Source organism: Trichosurus vulpecula, chromosome 2 (genome assembly GCF_011100635.1).
Source record: "Trichosurus vulpecula isolate mTriVul1 chromosome 2, mTriVul1.pri, whole genome shotgun sequence".
Classification (NCBI taxonomy): Eukaryota; Metazoa; Chordata; class Mammalia; order Diprotodontia; family Phalangeridae; genus Trichosurus; species Trichosurus vulpecula.
The window spans coordinates 63,097,438-63,114,733 of record NC_050574.1 but is presented as its reverse complement, the minus strand read 5'-3'; the positions used below and the strand labels follow the sequence as shown (position 1 = coordinate 63,114,733).

At 39.6% G+C, this 17,296-nt stretch overlaps 1 protein-coding gene across 4 annotated transcripts in view; it reads right to left on the bottom strand.

The window, feature by feature from the left end:
* PHACTR4 (phosphatase and actin regulator 4) overlaps nt 1–17,296 on the bottom strand; it is a 119,860-nt gene that overhangs the window by 21,582 nt on the left and 80,982 nt on the right. For all 4 annotated transcript variants that reach the window (XM_036744854.1, XM_036744855.1, XM_036744852.1 and 1 more), the window contains 2 exons: nt 3,671–3,844; nt 2,317–2,397 (listed from right to left, as the gene is read on the bottom strand). In XM_036744854.1, the coding sequence (XP_036600749.1) occupies nt 2,317–2,397; nt 3,671–3,844 (255 nt within the window). The remainder of the gene's footprint in view (nt 1–2,316; nt 2,398–3,670; nt 3,845–17,296) is intronic.

The following is a 17,296-nucleotide window of genomic DNA, read 5'->3' as shown; positions in this document are numbered from 1 at the left end:
CAGTCAGTAGATTAAAATATACTTTACGAATGAGTCTTTTTTGCATAGTTCAGGTACCCAATAGAGAGGAGGAAATCTGGGGCAGTGGAAAGCATCTTGGGTCTAGAAGTCTGGGTTCTAGTCCTAGCTCCTCAACAATGTGGCTGTATAACTTGGGGTATGTTGCTTTTCCCTTCAGGCCTTAGTATTGTTAAGAGAAGGGGAGTGGATTAGATGATTTTGGAGGTCCTGTCCAGCAATTAAGTTTCTCTGAAGTAAAGGAAATATGACGACCAAAAGGCAAAAAGAAAAAAAAGTCATACCTCTATTATTAGGGAAGTTGAGTTTTTAAAAATACAGGAGTACAACACAAAATCAATAACTCCAAAGCAGCAAAAAAGTATGAATTTCATTAACATGAGAGTAGTAGCTGACCACCTGCTAAAAGCTCATATCCTTTAACAGATATTCTAAAGATTTCATTGACAAGAGGCATTACATTTAAACAATTCCAATATGAACTGTCAATGCTGGTCTCCAAATAACTTGGTTACTGTAGTATGTGCCAGGACAGGGACAAGTAGTTTCAATATATACAAAAAAAGCTCACAATTCTCTAATTCCCCTAAAAGTATCCTCCTACTAATAAGCCTGTGAGGTTGAAAGCACAATGTTGCTATCCTCCCCTTTACAGATGAGGAAAATAAGGCTCAAAAGCCCCATACCATCCAGTAAGTGTGAGAGTCAGCATTTGAACCCATATCCTGTGACACTAAATCTAGGGCTCTTTTAACTAAAACCAACTGCTTCTCCAGCATCATAAACACTGAAAAAGGATCCACAAAGCCTATGAAAAATTTAATGTTATACTGATCAAATCAGACGTATTGTAAAGTCAAAAAATAAAGACGCCCTCCCATCCCACCCCAGCACACAGTCTGATACTGACTCCCGTAGCAGACCTTGCTGGGGTGTAAAATAGAGATCAGATTCAGTGCTAGTCCCCTGTACCTAGAAAGCTCCAAACAGCTTGTGCCAAAAGAGAGCAGACGTTGTGTGGAGAGCTGGCAAAGGGGAAGTGAAGATGAACCAGGAAATAAAGAACTGATGATGGATGGGACCTGCTGTGAAGGACACAGGCAGAAGCCACAAGGAGGGTAGGCTAACACACACAAGAAAGAGTGAGATATGGGGCTTGGAGTCTAACCACCTAATACCTGAAAGATTTTCTGATCACTAGTGGGAATGAAATGGTTGTGTACGTTGAACCGAATTGGGATTAATTATAATGACCACCATGGCCTCAGAAAACATAAGGTGAAGGTGAAACTCACTTACCTTTTCTCAGTTGGTTGGCTCTGCTTATTATTGTCATTATTATTATTTGGTACAAAGAGGGGTTCAGTAAAGGGAAGGCATGATGACAGAGTGAAATGACTGTACTACACAAAGCCTGATTAAATTAATGACACACTTATGAAAGATAAGTCTTCAGGATGTAATAAAAAAAAACTCGGAATTAAGGGTCTGAAGACATGGGTATCAATGTTGCCAATTAACTGTTCAACGTTAGACAAGTCATTTTTGTCTCTCTGAGTCTCAGTTTCCACATCTGTAAATTAAAAGAGGTTAGACTAGACCTTTAAGGTCCCTTCTCTCTCTCTCAAATTCCTTAACTGCTCATTTTAATTAGAGGAAAAAAAAAAAGAACATTTTATATACATATGTGTGCGTATGTGCGTGCGTGCGTGCGTGTGTGTGTGTGTATGTCATTATCCTTCACTAACATTGGGAAAACAGACCTACTGTGATTTTTCATCACTATTTTCTATCAATTTTTGGGCTATATTATAGTGTTTTCAAAATCTGGTTCAAGAAGTATTTCACTTATGATGTTCTGCTTAAAAAAAATTCAAAATAAATGCAGTCATTTCCTTCATTTCATATCTTATAAAGAAGTCCTACGAAGAAGCAGAGCCACAGCAAATCCTATAATTATGTCAGACTTGTAGTAATGCTTGATCTCTGTGATAAGCCAGGAGAGAAGCATGAGAGTGGCAAAGATGGGCACAGATACCCACAGAGACAAAGCAACACCCAATATGGGAGCTGGCCGGGGGTGGGAGGATGCACAGTGGAACACTTTCCTCAGGGAATTCTTAACCAGATGGGCCATCTGCCAGGCACAGATTATCATTAGAGAATGCAGGAGTGTTGGTTCTGATTTGGGAGGAGGTAGCAGTTAGCTCGATTCTTCAATTAAAGAACAAAATCCAGCTGCCAAAGGAGGACTCAGCCTACACCAAGCACATATGTGTTACTGGTCAGCAAACTCACCATGCACAGGGTCCTCCAACAGAAGCCCTCTTCTAACCAGCTCCTCTCTTGGCTTTCGCATGGATATTTTCCGCTCTAGAACTGACATTAAATTGGAAACTAGACTTCAGAACCAGGCAGTTACAATTCAGTTTTATTCCCTGGGCAAAAAAAATCTTTGTGGTTCAATTAACCTTTCATACTCAGCAAGGGTCAGAGGGTCACCCAGATGGCCTTAAGTTACTTAAAACTCAGGGGTCTTATTATTTCCCTTCCTCGTGGTAAAAGTGACGGAGGAGCGTTGCTGGCTACACAATCTTAACGTCTTTTCCAGCTGTGTCCTAAGGTCCCCTCCAGGTTTCCCATTGTGTTCCAAAGTTCTGGAACGCTGTAGGTTTGTGATTAGAATAAAAAAAAATATCTTTACAATCCCCTATATTAATGGGCAGCTAGGTGGCATAGTGGATAGAGTACGGGGCCTGGAGTCAGGAAGACCCGAGTTCAAATCCAGCTTCAGATACTAGCTAGATGAACGTTGGCATCTGAGGGAACCCTGTTTCCCTTAGTTTCCTCATCTGTAAAATGAGTTGGAGATGGAAATGACAAAACCACTCCAGAAGTTTTGCCAGGAAAACCCCAAATGGGATCATGAAGAGTCCCACACAACTGAAAACAACTAAATACCAACATACTATTAGAAAAATGGTGAACATATTAATACCATAAATGTCACCACTTTATAATAAATACAAAGTCCTTGACACTTTCTTAGTCCTCCTCCCCCTTCTGCCTTCCCTTTGAGACTACCTCCCCTTCACACTGTATTTATCTTACAGGAACATAGTTATTTTTATGCTATTTCAATTGTTAGAATGTAAGTTTCTTGAAGGCAGTGACTCTATTGTGTTTTCTTTTTATCCTTAGCGCTCAGCAAATATTAAGTGCTTAAATAAACTACTTACTGACAGTTATTTTATCCGATCTGCATAACAATTCTAGGATGTAAGCATTCTACTTCCAAAATAAAGGTTATAGCCTTATGAATTTTTTTTTTTTGGAAACTTACAACTTTGTAATATAACGTTTCTTCTAATTTTTTAGGTGGGAAATTTAAGGCTTACCATTTCTGATTGATAAATCAGTAACTCAATCCCTTTAAACTCCGATTCTATCCAAATGCCAAACCTCTGGAATGTGGGGCTACCAGTACCCATTGCTGAGTGAATGCCAATAACTACTTGCCTATTTGATTACTGAGATTAAATTTCCCACCCCCACCAGGTGGTTACATGCAGATGGGGATAAAAGGAAGAGGTTAAGCACTTCCAAAATAGAGAACACCTTAATTTGGGCCATAAGGTCTTCTGAAACTCACCTTCTGATGTTTCTTTGAACTTGTCACTGCTTTTTTTTTTCCTCCATTTCCAGGGTTTGAAGATTTTGCCAAAGCCTGAGAACTTACTTTTCCTCTTGGTGGGCGGAGTGATTTCCCCTGATTCCAGGCCATCCATGACCATCCCTGGGCCTGCTGGTTGATGATCTGCTTCCTCTATAAAAGAAAAATAAGAAAGGTAAAAGTGATTTTTCTATGTACCAAAATCTTAAAGAATTATTTATCACTCCATTTTTTTCTGGACTTCTGGAAAGGACAGAGGCATAAGCAAAGTTATACACTGATCCAGCCTTAGGGTATGTCCCCAGCTTTTACACCCACAACCCCAGTTCAATCTCTATCATTAAGGATGGAGACGCCCTTGGAGGTCTTCCTTGAGTTCCCCTAGAGTTCTGTGCCCAGAGTCACTGGCCTAGGGGTCAAATGGCCACTATGAGTAGTCTTCGGAGAACCAAGACAATGTTTGCTGCTCCTTCCTGAAAGTTATATATAATCTCCTGATACAGGAATAAGAAATGTTGACATTTCTAAGACACTTTATTATTGACAAAGAGCTTGTCATAAATTATCTCATCTTATAATCTCTTGTCTGACAATAGCCTTGTGAAGTGGGTAGGATGACGATTATCACCCACACTTTAAAGAGGAAAAAACTCAGTGTCAGAGAGGTGACTTGCTGCTAAGTGACAGAGCAGGAATCTGAAGGTGGGTGTTCTGGGGCCTTTTCTTTACACTCTACCACAGCTGTATTGGTTTTCTTTTTTTAATATTACTTTATTTATTTTTAGTTTTCAACATTTATTTCCATAAGATTTTGAGTTCAAATTTTCTCCCCTCCTCTCCCCCCAAGACGGTGTGCAATCTGACAAAGGCTCTACATACACATTCATATTAAACACATTCTCACATTTGTCATGTTGTAAAGAAGAATTAAAACCAATGGGAGAAATCACGAGAAAGAAGAAACAACCACAAAAACAAGAGAGAGCCAACAGTCTGCTTCGATCTGCATGCAGCCTCCATGGCTTTTCTCTGGGTGTGGATGGCATTTTCCATCACGAATCTTTTGGAGTTGTTTTAGATCAGTGCATTACTGAGAAGAGCTAGTAGGTCTATCAAAGTCAGTCACTGCACAATGTGGCTGTTACTGTGTACAATGTTCTCCTCGTTCTGCTCACTTCACGAAGCATCAGTTCTTGTATGTCTTTCCAGGTTTTCCTGAATTCTGCCTGCTCATCATTTCTTATGGAACAATTGTATTCCATCACGTTAATATATCACAATTTGTTCAGCCATTCCCTAGTTGATGGACATCCCCTCAATTTCTAATTCCTGGCCACCACAAAAGCAGCTGCTATAAATACTTCTGTATATCTCACAGCTGTATTGCCATGGTAACAATGATAATGTGGGATAAATGCACAACCACAAATCTCTTACCCCCTCTCTCTTTTATGAAGGAGGTAACTGGCACTTGGTGTGATTTGAGGGGCTCCCAGGAGGGCCTTTAAGAACCCCAAATTTGCTCCCCCTCATCCTCCATCATTAAAAAAGACCATAACTTCATATTAGCTAAGGAACTCTTCTCATCCTTCTCTGCTAAAATTTAAGTATTCATACAAAAGCTATTAGCCTCAAACTCATAGACTTTTAGGACAAAAAAGGCCAGAGAGATGACCTACTCTAAAGTGCCCATTGAAAAGATGAGGAAACTGAAGTCTGGGTGATGGGGGTGCTTGGGTGCCTGTGCTTAAACCCCAGTTCCAAAATCAATCTTCCCCTAGCCTCAAAACACCATCCCTAGAAGTTTCTCTCTAACAAAACAGGACAACATGCCCTAGCAAAACGCTTCTCTCTCCTCCTGACACAGTAGCCAGCTGCACCTATAGAATTTCTTAGTTTGGACGTATGTACGTGCTAAACTGGCTATGTACTGGGTCACAGAAATATTTACTACTCCCTGGCTTATCATATGCATGCTAGACCTAGACATATGTATACTCCCTTACATTTATCTTGTCTAATAAGACATTGATGTTAGCAGCCTGGGTATTTCCCAGTTAGCCCTGACCATTAGTTGACTTAGTGATGTTTCAGGCCTAAAACCACACCTCCATGTAGCTCCCCCTTGGGCTATTTCCCAGTGAACTCTGGGTAAGATACCTGCACGGTAAATACAAAAAGTGTGTGCTCCTTTAAGAACTGACCACCCTTTAACCACTCCCTACTCCCACCCCCAAACTAATTAGCATATTCTGTACATGTTTTACCCATACCTGCACCCCTATAAGGTTGCAGTTTCCCTAAGAATTCTTGTCCGCTGAAAAGTGTAACAATAAATCTTTGCTACCTTGACTTAAAGAATGCTTGAATACACGAATTCATTCCAGATGGCCCAGACTCCTGGACCTCCTCTCCCAACCCTCAACATGGGGAAAGGAATTAAGTTGATATTGATTAGTTTTATTGGTTCAGTTTCTTCCTTGAGAAAAAGGAGAAGGAAGAGTAGATGTATTTTTAAAAAGAGGAACAAGAAGAAAAATTAAGGTTCTAAACTTTCTAGCTATAATTTTGCCCAGGAATGGCTCTGACTATATTTTAATGAAAATAGATTAATAAAAATAGGAAAGACTAATAAACTAGGAGTCAAAGAGACATGAGTTAAATAAAGTACTGGTTCTGACACTGATTTCCTGTGTGACTTTTGGAAAATCAATTCTCATTGGGTCTTGGTGTTCTGATCTGTAAAGGGTGAAACAATCATCATCATCACCATCACTACCACCACCAGAACAGAGGTTGACATTTTGAGTTAACCAGGTAAGGTGCTTTCATTCCTCACAAAGACCCTGTGGTGAGGTAGGCAGTGAGATATATCCTTGCTTCAACACTGAGGCTCAAATCAATTAAGTGACTTAATTTGCCCGGGATTCCCAAGCTAGTAAATGGCAAAGTGGGGCCTTAACCTAGGGTCTTCTAGCTCTTAGTGCTGCCTCTCACTTCGAGGGCTTTTACAGCTCTAGCAAACTTTCTCTGGGGCAAGACAAGAAATTTCAGGATGGAAGGAAGAGCAGAGGGCACCCCATGGGAAGAGCCAAGCATGCTGGCTTGGTAAGTCAGCTGCAATGGGAGGAGGGGAAGGCAGCTCCAGCTGGGCCAAAAGCAACACAAGCTCAGGAAGGCAGGCAGGAAGCCACACAATGAGGCTCTGCACCCCACCTCCTGTCCCAGCATTCTCTAGAGGAACCTTGGTGGAGTAGAGAAGAGAGAGTGTGGAGCAGATACTCATGTTTAAAACACAAAACAAGCAAAAACACAGTTCTGACATTTAAACTGAACTTCTACCTTAAGAAAAAAGTATGTATTATGTATGCCAAGCCCAGAAGAAAATATAACACTTAAAAGAATTTCTTCTCTGTATGCAACAATATGATTTTTTGGTGAAAAGAATAAGACTTAGGCTAAAGAAAAAAGGTGACTTCCTGCTTTAATGCCACTGACAAGATTTTTTCAAGAAGAGAAATTCACAGATAAGAAGCACTGTGCTGCTGTTGGTGGTGGTGACTGTTTCACCCTTTACATATCAGGACAGCAGGACCCAACGAGAACTGATTTGCCAAAAGTCACACAGGAAATCAGTGTCAGAATATTCTGATGACATTTTGAGAAACATGCACCACCAGTCTTTAGTGAATGATTGGGCTGGCTTTACACCATCCAAACAATCTGAGAGAATCTAGCTACAACTGCAAGGTTTGCCTGGATTTACAGCACAAAAAAGGTTCAGCTCAAATGCCACCTCCCACACAAGGCTTTTCATGATCTACTGAAAAGCTGATCCTTCCCCCCAAATTACCTTGTGTTTATTTTGCTTATATTCATTTTGTCTATGCTGTGTATTGCTTTTTTTTCCTTTGTATTCCTAGCATCTAGCAAAGTGCTTGGAATATGGTAGGCATAGAGTGGTGCTTTTTCATGGAATGATCCACAAAAGGGGTGGTGCTTTTTCATGGAATGATCCACAAAAGGGGAGTGTGTGGGGAGGGCTGCAGAGACATCATCACGGCATGGTTAAATAAAGCCATATGGTTTTTATTTCTACCTCATTCATGGGCATCTTAATTGACAAAATCCTTTAATGATAATATTTCAGTATTTTGAGAATTAGTCATTTCAATGAGGTACTGGAGTTCTTACTTTAATGGAGATCTAATAAAATATCAGAAGATATCAGGAACTTATGATTTCCTGGGTGGGCAACCCTTCATCTGATTCAAAATGTGAACCCCATTGAGACTTACAATATTGTCTGTGGCACTTGCTATTAAAAAAAAAAGTCATCAACCTTTGTTCACCCTTGCTAATGAGCTTTTTGAAACTGCAGATAGCCAGGTCCTCACAGAGGAGACACACAACCCATCAAGTCAAACCAAAAAGCATTTTTTTAAGCACCCATGTGCTAGGCAGTGCCCTAGGCAGCAAATAATGGCAAAATAAAGAAATAAAAAAAACCTTTTACCCTCAAGAAGCCTACATTTAACAGACAGCAAATAAAAGGGAACTAAGGGGAGGCAAAGGAAAGGCACCTAAAATGAAGCCTGGTGGTGAAATCCTGATAGTCACATATTCTAAGGGCTAAACTATAACTTGAAGTCTCTGCAGCTTGACAGAACCTGCCAGGGCTTGTCTTCTGCTGGCATGGCCTCTGAGAATCCAAAGTCATCCTGATTTTCTAATGAGTCATTGGAGTAGGCCTTGAGTGGAAACATACTAATAGTTCATATTTGTAGAGACCTTCCCAGTGAGCTTTCTTGAACACAATAATGTTGATAATGCTAACTGATATAGTACTTTCCAGGTTTACAAAGTACATCCCACATAATCTCAACAGAAAACAACCCTGTAAGTCATCAGGGCCATTTTAAAAGTGAAGGAACCAGTACTTGGAGAGGTCATTAGTTTTGCTAAGTATCAAAGTTTAGAGTCAAACTTGGGTCATCCAACAATTCAGTGGTCTAATACACTATGCTGTCTCTAAAGCAAATGCAATGGAATGTTACTGGAACACAAACAGGTATAGTGAAGAATTTAATGTAACCCTAGTATGTGACTCAGTTGGCTGGAATATTGGGAGAATATCTAACATCATTTAAAGTCAAGAGACCTAGTCCTTGATCTGAGATGGAGAGCAAGGTGGCCTAGGGCAAATTCAATCTCTGAATTTCCTTTTCCTCATTATAAAAGATGAATTGCAACACCAGAACCACATCATACCTCCTCATAGGTATGCTGTGAGGGTCAAAGGGAAAATTTTCTTAAAGTGTTCAAAATGTATAAATAAAAAAAAATTATCTGGTGGAATGAAGGTAAATTGGCTTTGGGATCAGCAGACCTAGGTTCTGTTTCTCAGGCTGCATGACTGTGGCCAAGTCATGCCATCTCTCAGCATCAGTTATACTCAGATGTAATACGGGGATGGCAACAGTATTACTTTTAGTGACTCATAGGGTTGTTGGGAGGAAAACTCTAGAGTTACAAAAATGTGAGCTATTTAAAAACATTAAAGCTTCCTCTAACAGACTACACTGGACATTATGTGGGGTTTTCAATATTCTATGACCAAAGCTCAACTCACTTTTTCATTCAAGACCAAAAATCATTGTCAGGAGTCCGATTAATCAATCATGAAATTCTACTGCCAGGTCTTTATGCCAAAGTTCAGGATCAGGGGAGCACTGTCTAATCTGAAAGACGATTTTTAGGCCAAGGAGTTAAGATTTAAAGGGTTGTTCTTTTTGTATTTATGAGAAGGAAGTTTGATTAAAGGTTTAGCTGCTAATTTTTTAAAAATTTAGTTAAGTTTTAGTTTCTTGAGTTTGCTTTATGAATAAAAGTAATTCCCTTTGTGACTAAGTATCTAATAAATATAAATTAAAAACAAAGAGAAGTCCAATTGAGCCAGGCATATTCATTTTGAGGTTTCATTTTCCATAGGCATAGATGTCTTGTTGCCATTGGAGAAATTCACCAAATTAGCAGAACTGTCCTGGTGTTACATAAATTCCCAGACAGAGAAGAGTTACTACAACATAGCCTTATAATATGCTAGAGGTCACTAAAGATTAAGAAATTTATTTAAGAGATGCAGATTCATGTGTCCATGGCCGGGGAATCCATCTGATTTGAACCCCATTAAAAATCTATGCCAGGGTTATCCATCACTTGCTGAAGAGTCAAACAAACTGTGGCATATGAATATGATGGGATATTATTTGGTTGTAAAAAATTATTAAAGGGAAGGATTTAAAGAAACCTGAGAAGACTTGCATGAATTGATGCAGTAAAGTGAGTAGAACCAGGAGAACAATTTATAATATTAACTAATTGATAAATTAATAAGAGCAATACTGTAAAGACAACTTTCAAATTTTCAAACTCTGAATTCAATGATCAACCATAATTCCAGAGAATCAACCATGAAGCATAATCCCTACCTCCTAACAAAGAGTGATGGCCTCAAAAAACTGAATGAGACAATACATTTTTGATTGCGCAGTTAATTTGTTTTGCTTTACTATCCACCTTTGTTACAAGGACTTAAGGGTTCTATTTTTATTTTTTTTTTCAGTTGGGAGAAGAAAGAAAAATGCTTATTAACTGAAAAAAATTAATAAAAAATTTTAATCAAGGCTAGACTTGGAAAAAAATGAACTGTTTGCCAAAGGTAAGCAAATTAAATAAATGGGGTTTTGTGATAAAGAAAGAATATGTCAAAATCTTGTGAACTTGATGCCAAATCATAAGAAGGGACTGTAGCAGAAGGAAAATATATTGTATATATTTTTGAAGATTTTATGATAAATCAATATATTGAGGGACAGATAGGTAGCAGAGTTAATAGAGTGCCAAGCACAAGGTCAGGAAGACTCTTCTTCCTGAATTCAAATCTGGCCTCAGACATGTAATAGCTGTGTGACCCTGGGAAAGTCACTTAACTGTTTGCCTCAGTTTCCTCATCTGTAAAAAGAGCTGGAGAAGGAAATGAGAAACCACTCCCATAAAAGAAAACCCCAAATGGGGTCAAGAATAGTTGGACATGGCTGAAAAATGACCTAACAACACATTTAATAATTTTTTGTCCCAGTTAATTTGCACAACACTTTAAAACATACATACATACATAATCCAAAAAGGTTATGAGGAGGCTACTGGCAGCCAGGGGAGATGATGAAAGGCTAATATAGAAAGCAGGTCGGCCTCTGGCTAGATCCCAGATTGTGGAGATGGGAGTAATGTGTAAGATCAGAAAGGTAAGCAGGAGCTAGGATGTAAAAAGCTTGAAATGCCAAACAGGTGTGTACATTTGACATAAACCAGAGGCAATGCAGAGCCAATGAGGCGAGGCTTGAGGCAGAAGACTAAAGAGGAGTCTCCCAACAGTCCAGGTAAGAGGTACTGGGGGCCTGAACGAGGTGGTAGCCTGTGTGAGGGCACATGTGAGAGATGTTGTGACTAGGTAAAATAACAGGTTTGGGCAACTGATTAACTATGTAAGGTGAGTGAGAATGAGGAATCCAGGATAACAGGTTTCAAAAAAAAAAAAACTTGGGTGACTGAGAGAATGGGGGTACCCTTGGGGTAAAGGGAAATTTAGAAAAGGGGCAGGTTTGTTTGTTTTGGGGGATAGTGGGGAGGAAAAGACAGATGATAAGTTCTGTTTTGTGCAAGGAGAGTCTGAGATGCCTCCAAAGAATGCAGTTTGAATGTCTCAAAGGCTGTTAATGAAGCTTAGGACTGAAACTCAAGAAGGAGAGTAGAGTTGAATATATAAATCTGGTAAGAATCTACAAAGAAAATGTAACTGAATTCATGGGATGTGATGGGATGACAAGAGTGAAGAGAAAGTCCTAGGGTACACCCACAACTAAGGGGTGTCTACAGGAGATCGGAGAATCTGGAGAACAGTGTAACAAAAAACTTTGAGGAGGGAAAGAAACCAGGAGGAGACTAGTAAACAGTCTAAAAGCTGCAGAGAGGTAAAACAGGGTAAGAATAAAGAAGAGGCCATTAGGTAGGCAGTTAAATGATTGCTAGTATCTTTGGAGAGACCTACTGAGTTGAGTGATAAAGTCAGAAGCTAGAGTGGAAAGGTTTAAGGAAAGAAATTGGAGGCTCTGAATATAGGCAGCTTTTTCAAGCAGTTCAGCTGAGACACAGAGGTAAGACAAAGGACAACAGGATCGATCTAGCGAGGGTTTTAAGGATGGGAGAGGAACCAGAAAAATAACATACACCAGGGCTGTCCAAAAATGTGGCACACCTGCAAGCATAGAAATGTACATAAATGCTTTAGTAAAGGAAGCCGAATTACCACAGAGCTCTCACTGAAATGGCAAATCAAAATATATTGTCTATTGTTTCAATAAAAACCTAAGGCTGGACAGCCCTGACATACACCATGAATATAACAATGTAAATGGAAAGAACAAAACATTCTAACCTGAACGATGTGAAACTGGGGTAATCAAGCCTGCCCTTAAAGAAGAGACACGAGAAGGCATCTCCCCTCACCTTCTCTACAGAGGTGGGGGCCATGGGTACAGAACACTGTAGATAAAATCAGACCATTTCAACATGCTGATTAGTTTTACTGATTTTTCTTCCTTTCTCCTTTTGAACTCTTTATTATAAGGGATGTCTATGATGGGGTGGAGGAGGGATACAGTGGGAAATGTAGGTGATGAAGAACCAAAATATATTAATCATTTTTAGAGGAAAAAAGCAGCTGAATGGGTGACCTAGAGCAGGGCTTCTTAAACTTTTTCCAGTCATGACCCCTTTTCACTGGAGAAATTTTTATACAACCCCGGGTATATGGGTATATAAAATAGGTCTAGACCCACCTAGAGAGTATTTATTAATGGTTTTATGTCAACTTAGAAAGTCTCTAGTGAAGTAGGCCAGGAGGTCTGTTCTAGGTCCTCTGCTGTGTAACTTATTAAGGGCATGCATGCTTATCAAATATGCAGGTAACACAAGGCTGGAATGCCTTCCGTTCTTTACCTGTGCCTCTTAAACTCACTAGTTTCCAAAGTTCAGCTCAAGTCCAATTTCCTGTATGATGCTTTTCCTGATCCGTACCCTCCAGCTGCCTCCCTACCTCAGAAGTCAACTTTTATTTACTTTGTAAAATTTTGTAGTTAACTGCATGTATATATTATTTATCCTCAATAGACTGCAAGCTCTTTGAGGGTAGAGACAGTTACATTTTTGTTCCTGTATGCCCAGAGCCAATCACCATGTACCACAGTGGAGGCAGAATGGATGAGAATTGGCAACATCTTCATCCTTCCCAGCAGCAGGGATTACTGGCCTCTACTACCATGCATGACTCAAATATTTATTTTTTCAAATTGCTGATACACTGTTTTGACTCCTGTGAAAAAGGCATTTGTATGTAGGAATAAGAACCAAAGGAAGGCAGTATAAGCAAAAATAAAAACAAAGCAAACTTCCAAACAAAATCAATCATAGGAAAAAAAAAAGCCAAATCCTAAAACGATTAAACAGAACAATAAAAAGGGGCTATAAACAACTAAAGCAACCAAACCTGTTATTCACTGTCTGAGAAAAGAAACTGCTTTAATAGCATATCACCAATGCTGTCCCTTGTGTTAACCATGAGGCAGTTTTTGTTTTTTTCAATTTGATATGTTTTCTCTAGCACTGCTACGATAGGGCTGCACTTAAATTAGGGACTGATCAGATTTCAGCACTTTTACATCAGTCTTGCAGTTTGCCTTTTCTATTTCTAATCAATATTCTCACATCTGAAGTCTTTGTTAATGGCTGCTATCCACCCTTATTTGCATCTTGTTTCTGCAGCCCAGTTCAAGTTGAGACAGCTAGTGTTTGCCTCTGATAAGGTCTGTGGGAAGAGACAAGCAGGACTCCCAGAGTCACTCTCTTGGGTGTTTCGGGTGGAAACTGGTCTAGGAGTGCTTTGGAAACCAATCTTTTTCTGTCATTCAAAAGCAACACCCATGACTGATTAAAATATAGCACTGAGAGCAGCACCAGGAGAACACTGTACACAGTAACAGCCACGATGTTTGATGACTAACTTTGATAGACTTATCTCTTCTTAGCAATGCAAGGATCCAAGAAACCTCCAAAGGACTCATGATGGAAAATGCTGTCCACATCCAGAAAAAGAACTGTGGAGTCTGAATGCAGATTGAAGCATATTTGCTCTCTTTTTTTGTTTCTTCCTTCTCATGGTTTCTCCCACTGGGTCTAATTCATCTTTACAACATGACTAATGTGAAAATAGGTTCAATATGAGAGAACCTATATCAAATTACACATGCCATCTTGAGATGGGATGGAGGGGAGAGATGGGGAGAAAATTTGTAACGCAAAATCTTATGGAAGTCAATGTTGAAAACTAAAAATCAGTAAAAATAAAGCACGGGGAGGCTCTTCCCACTCACTTGGCTGAGAGCATGAAGATAAAAGTGATTCTCATACAAAGATACAATTTGAAATTTCCATAAAAGGAGGAAGTAACTTCATCAGCTACTCAAGAAAATAAAAGTCAGACATTTCCTCCAGTTACCTTTAAGTTATTGCCAGAGGAAAGCTACAATGTTATGATTCTACCAGGTATTCTGTATAATAATTGTCGTTTACACCACATTTAAAAAGAGCTTTACATACGTCTCATTTTAGTCTCACAACAACAGTATGAAGTAGGCACCACTTTACAGATGGAAAAATCGAGGCTCCAAAGTTAGATTAGCCTAGGCCCAGTGGCAGGAATGTAATTGAGGCTTTTCTGTCTCCACACAAAGTCCTGTGTGCTTTACACTGCATTGTCTCTGAGGGCAGAGAGGCTGCCAATCCCCACACCCTCACCTGAGCTGAGCTCACTGAATCTTCAAGTAGGGAAGGCAGGAAGGCTAGAAATGCATACCTCAGTCAGCTCTCAACCAATCATCAGAGCCTTAAAGGGTCCAGAAACAGCTCCTCCCACAAAAGGTCGGTCAGTCTTACTGTAACTACTTTGTTGCAGAGGGATTAGGGATGGGGTGGGGAACAGCTCCAGCTCCTAAGAGATCTTCTAAACAATTCAGTTCCATTACAGATTAATCCCATTATAATTAAAATCTTCACATAACATTATGTAGAGAATGGGGCTTGAAGTCTCAGCTTCATTTCCACTTTCAAGCACCATTCGGTACAACATTTCTGCCCAACACAAGATATTGTTGAAAATTCCTCTGACCTCGAATTGAGGCAATTACAAACAGACAGAACTAAGCTGCTTTGAGTTTAGGAAGAGAAGACAGAGCTGGCAGAGATCACAAGCTGGGGGATCCCAGGGAAGTCAGGCAACCTGTCTGCCCAAAGAGAGCCACAGAGGCTGCACTCAGACTTTGCTCTGCCACATCAAGATGGAACTTTTTGGAGGTCATGGCTCCTAATGCAGCTCAATATATACAGTCTGTAGGAACTAAAAGAATTCATTATGAATGCTTAGTATAAAATCATCTGGCTAGTCCATTCCCAAATTCCATATTTGAGAAGAACTAGAAGCTGCTCATTTTCACATCAGCCCTTTTGTCAAGAAGCCACTGAAATCTGACTGCCACCACCACTGGAGCCTTTAATACACTGATTCAAGTCCAGGGGGCTTTTGCCCCAAGGAGCCCAGAAACCAGGTCAACCATTGGGACTGGTGGCTGACACTGCTACCTCCCCTCTGGGGCAGGGGAGAACCAAGAGAGAGAGACTGGTGGAAAAGAAGAGGCCTTTCGCCACACTCAATTCATATACATACTTTAAAATGATTATGGACAATATTTAGGTCCAAAGGCATGGTGAGGCACCGCAAAGGCCTAGAAGTCAACTCCACTGAACAAGCATTTAAAGAGCCTAGTCAATGAAGAGCACGGTGGTAGAGCTGGATCACAAAAGACATCAACAATCTCTGGCCTTTAGGAGCCTGGACCTTACTGAAACCTGACTCCCTCACTGTTTACCTTCATAACTTTAAGCTTCAATGGCAAAGTTCAAGCTTACCTACCATGCTGCTCTTTCATGACTAATGTTTATGAAGAAAGCATTCCAAATATAGCTAAATCAACTTCAGATGAGGCTGAGGCCCTCAAACACCTGCAGACTACTTAGTCAATAAGTCTTCCCAGCACACTTTGAACTCCAAAACATTGGATTTCCATAAAACTTAACTATTTCTCACCTAAGGCAACAACAAAAAAAAATTATACCCCTAAAATATTAACCAGATTAATCTTCTAATAGGCAAGTTGTTTTCTCAAATTTAGACCCTCATTAAAGCAAGTAGCAGTTAGAAATATAAATACTCATTTTCAAGTATCTCCTTTTACACTCCAGCCAGAGTTTAGTGGATTCAGATTCAGAATGAGACAAGCATTTTCCTACACAGCCAATGTTACCAGGGTTTTATTGCTTGTCAATTTGGTGTGCCTAGGAGGACCTAGTGCTAGAGTTATGCCTCCCTAAAGAAAAAAAAAGGAAAATTAAAGGGCACTGAATTGTATTTTAAACGCACAGAAAAGAACAGAAGGCCATAAGGAATCACAAACAGAACAGCTTTGAAAATCACATTTAATTTATATTTCTGTAATAAAGATATAATGTATGTACATGTATTAGAGATTTGCAGTTTCATATATATTCACATGTTATTTTAGTTTCACTTAATTAGAATGAGATAACATGTGAAGTGCTTTGTAAACCTTAAAGTGTCATATAAATATTAGCTATGATTATTATTAATAATAATTAGGTTCAACAGCTACTATGTACAATACAAGATGATAGGCTCTAGGAGGACTAAGATAATAACAAGATTCCTTCAGATTCTACATTTATGATGTATAATTGTCAACTATCAGAAGCAGTGATTCTTGTATATAGATCTTGGGACAATTACCATCCTAACTCTCAGCAGTTCAAGTTTCTCACGCTAAATTTGAATTTGCAAACTTGAGCAGAGCCCACTGCAGATGAACCAGTTAGTAAGTACCCAGGGAAAGCACCAGCAGGTATCTCAAAATCACCAATCTCTTGTTTTTATGATGATGCAACTGTACCAGCAGTTCTCTGGATGTATGGTAATTAGAGGGCATGCTTGAAACTGTTAGTAAACTCATTTGCTCATAAAATCATTTGTTCACAACACCTCAGCTGTTTTTGCTTCCCTGATAACTCATTTTCATTAGAAGAGATAAAGAAATCTGGAAGTGCTACTGCTGACCTGCATTTAGCTGACCTTTCAAAGGAGTTAGGTGATAGAATGTAACCTTACAGATTCATTCCCCATTTTCTGAGTCAGGAAAAAGGTAGTTTCCCTCCTGTTCTCTTTTTGTTTGCCAGAAAATGGAGTCTAGGATATGAGCTGTTGGTTGAATGATCATGTGCCCTAAGAAAACCCCTTTTATTCTGAGTCATGCAGCTGCAGGCGACAAGAAGGAAGGCTTGGCGCCTTTGGAGGAAGGAGGTAAAAGATAACTAAACCAAATTACAGTTTGGAGTTCTCTTCTCTAATACTGTCCTTTTAAA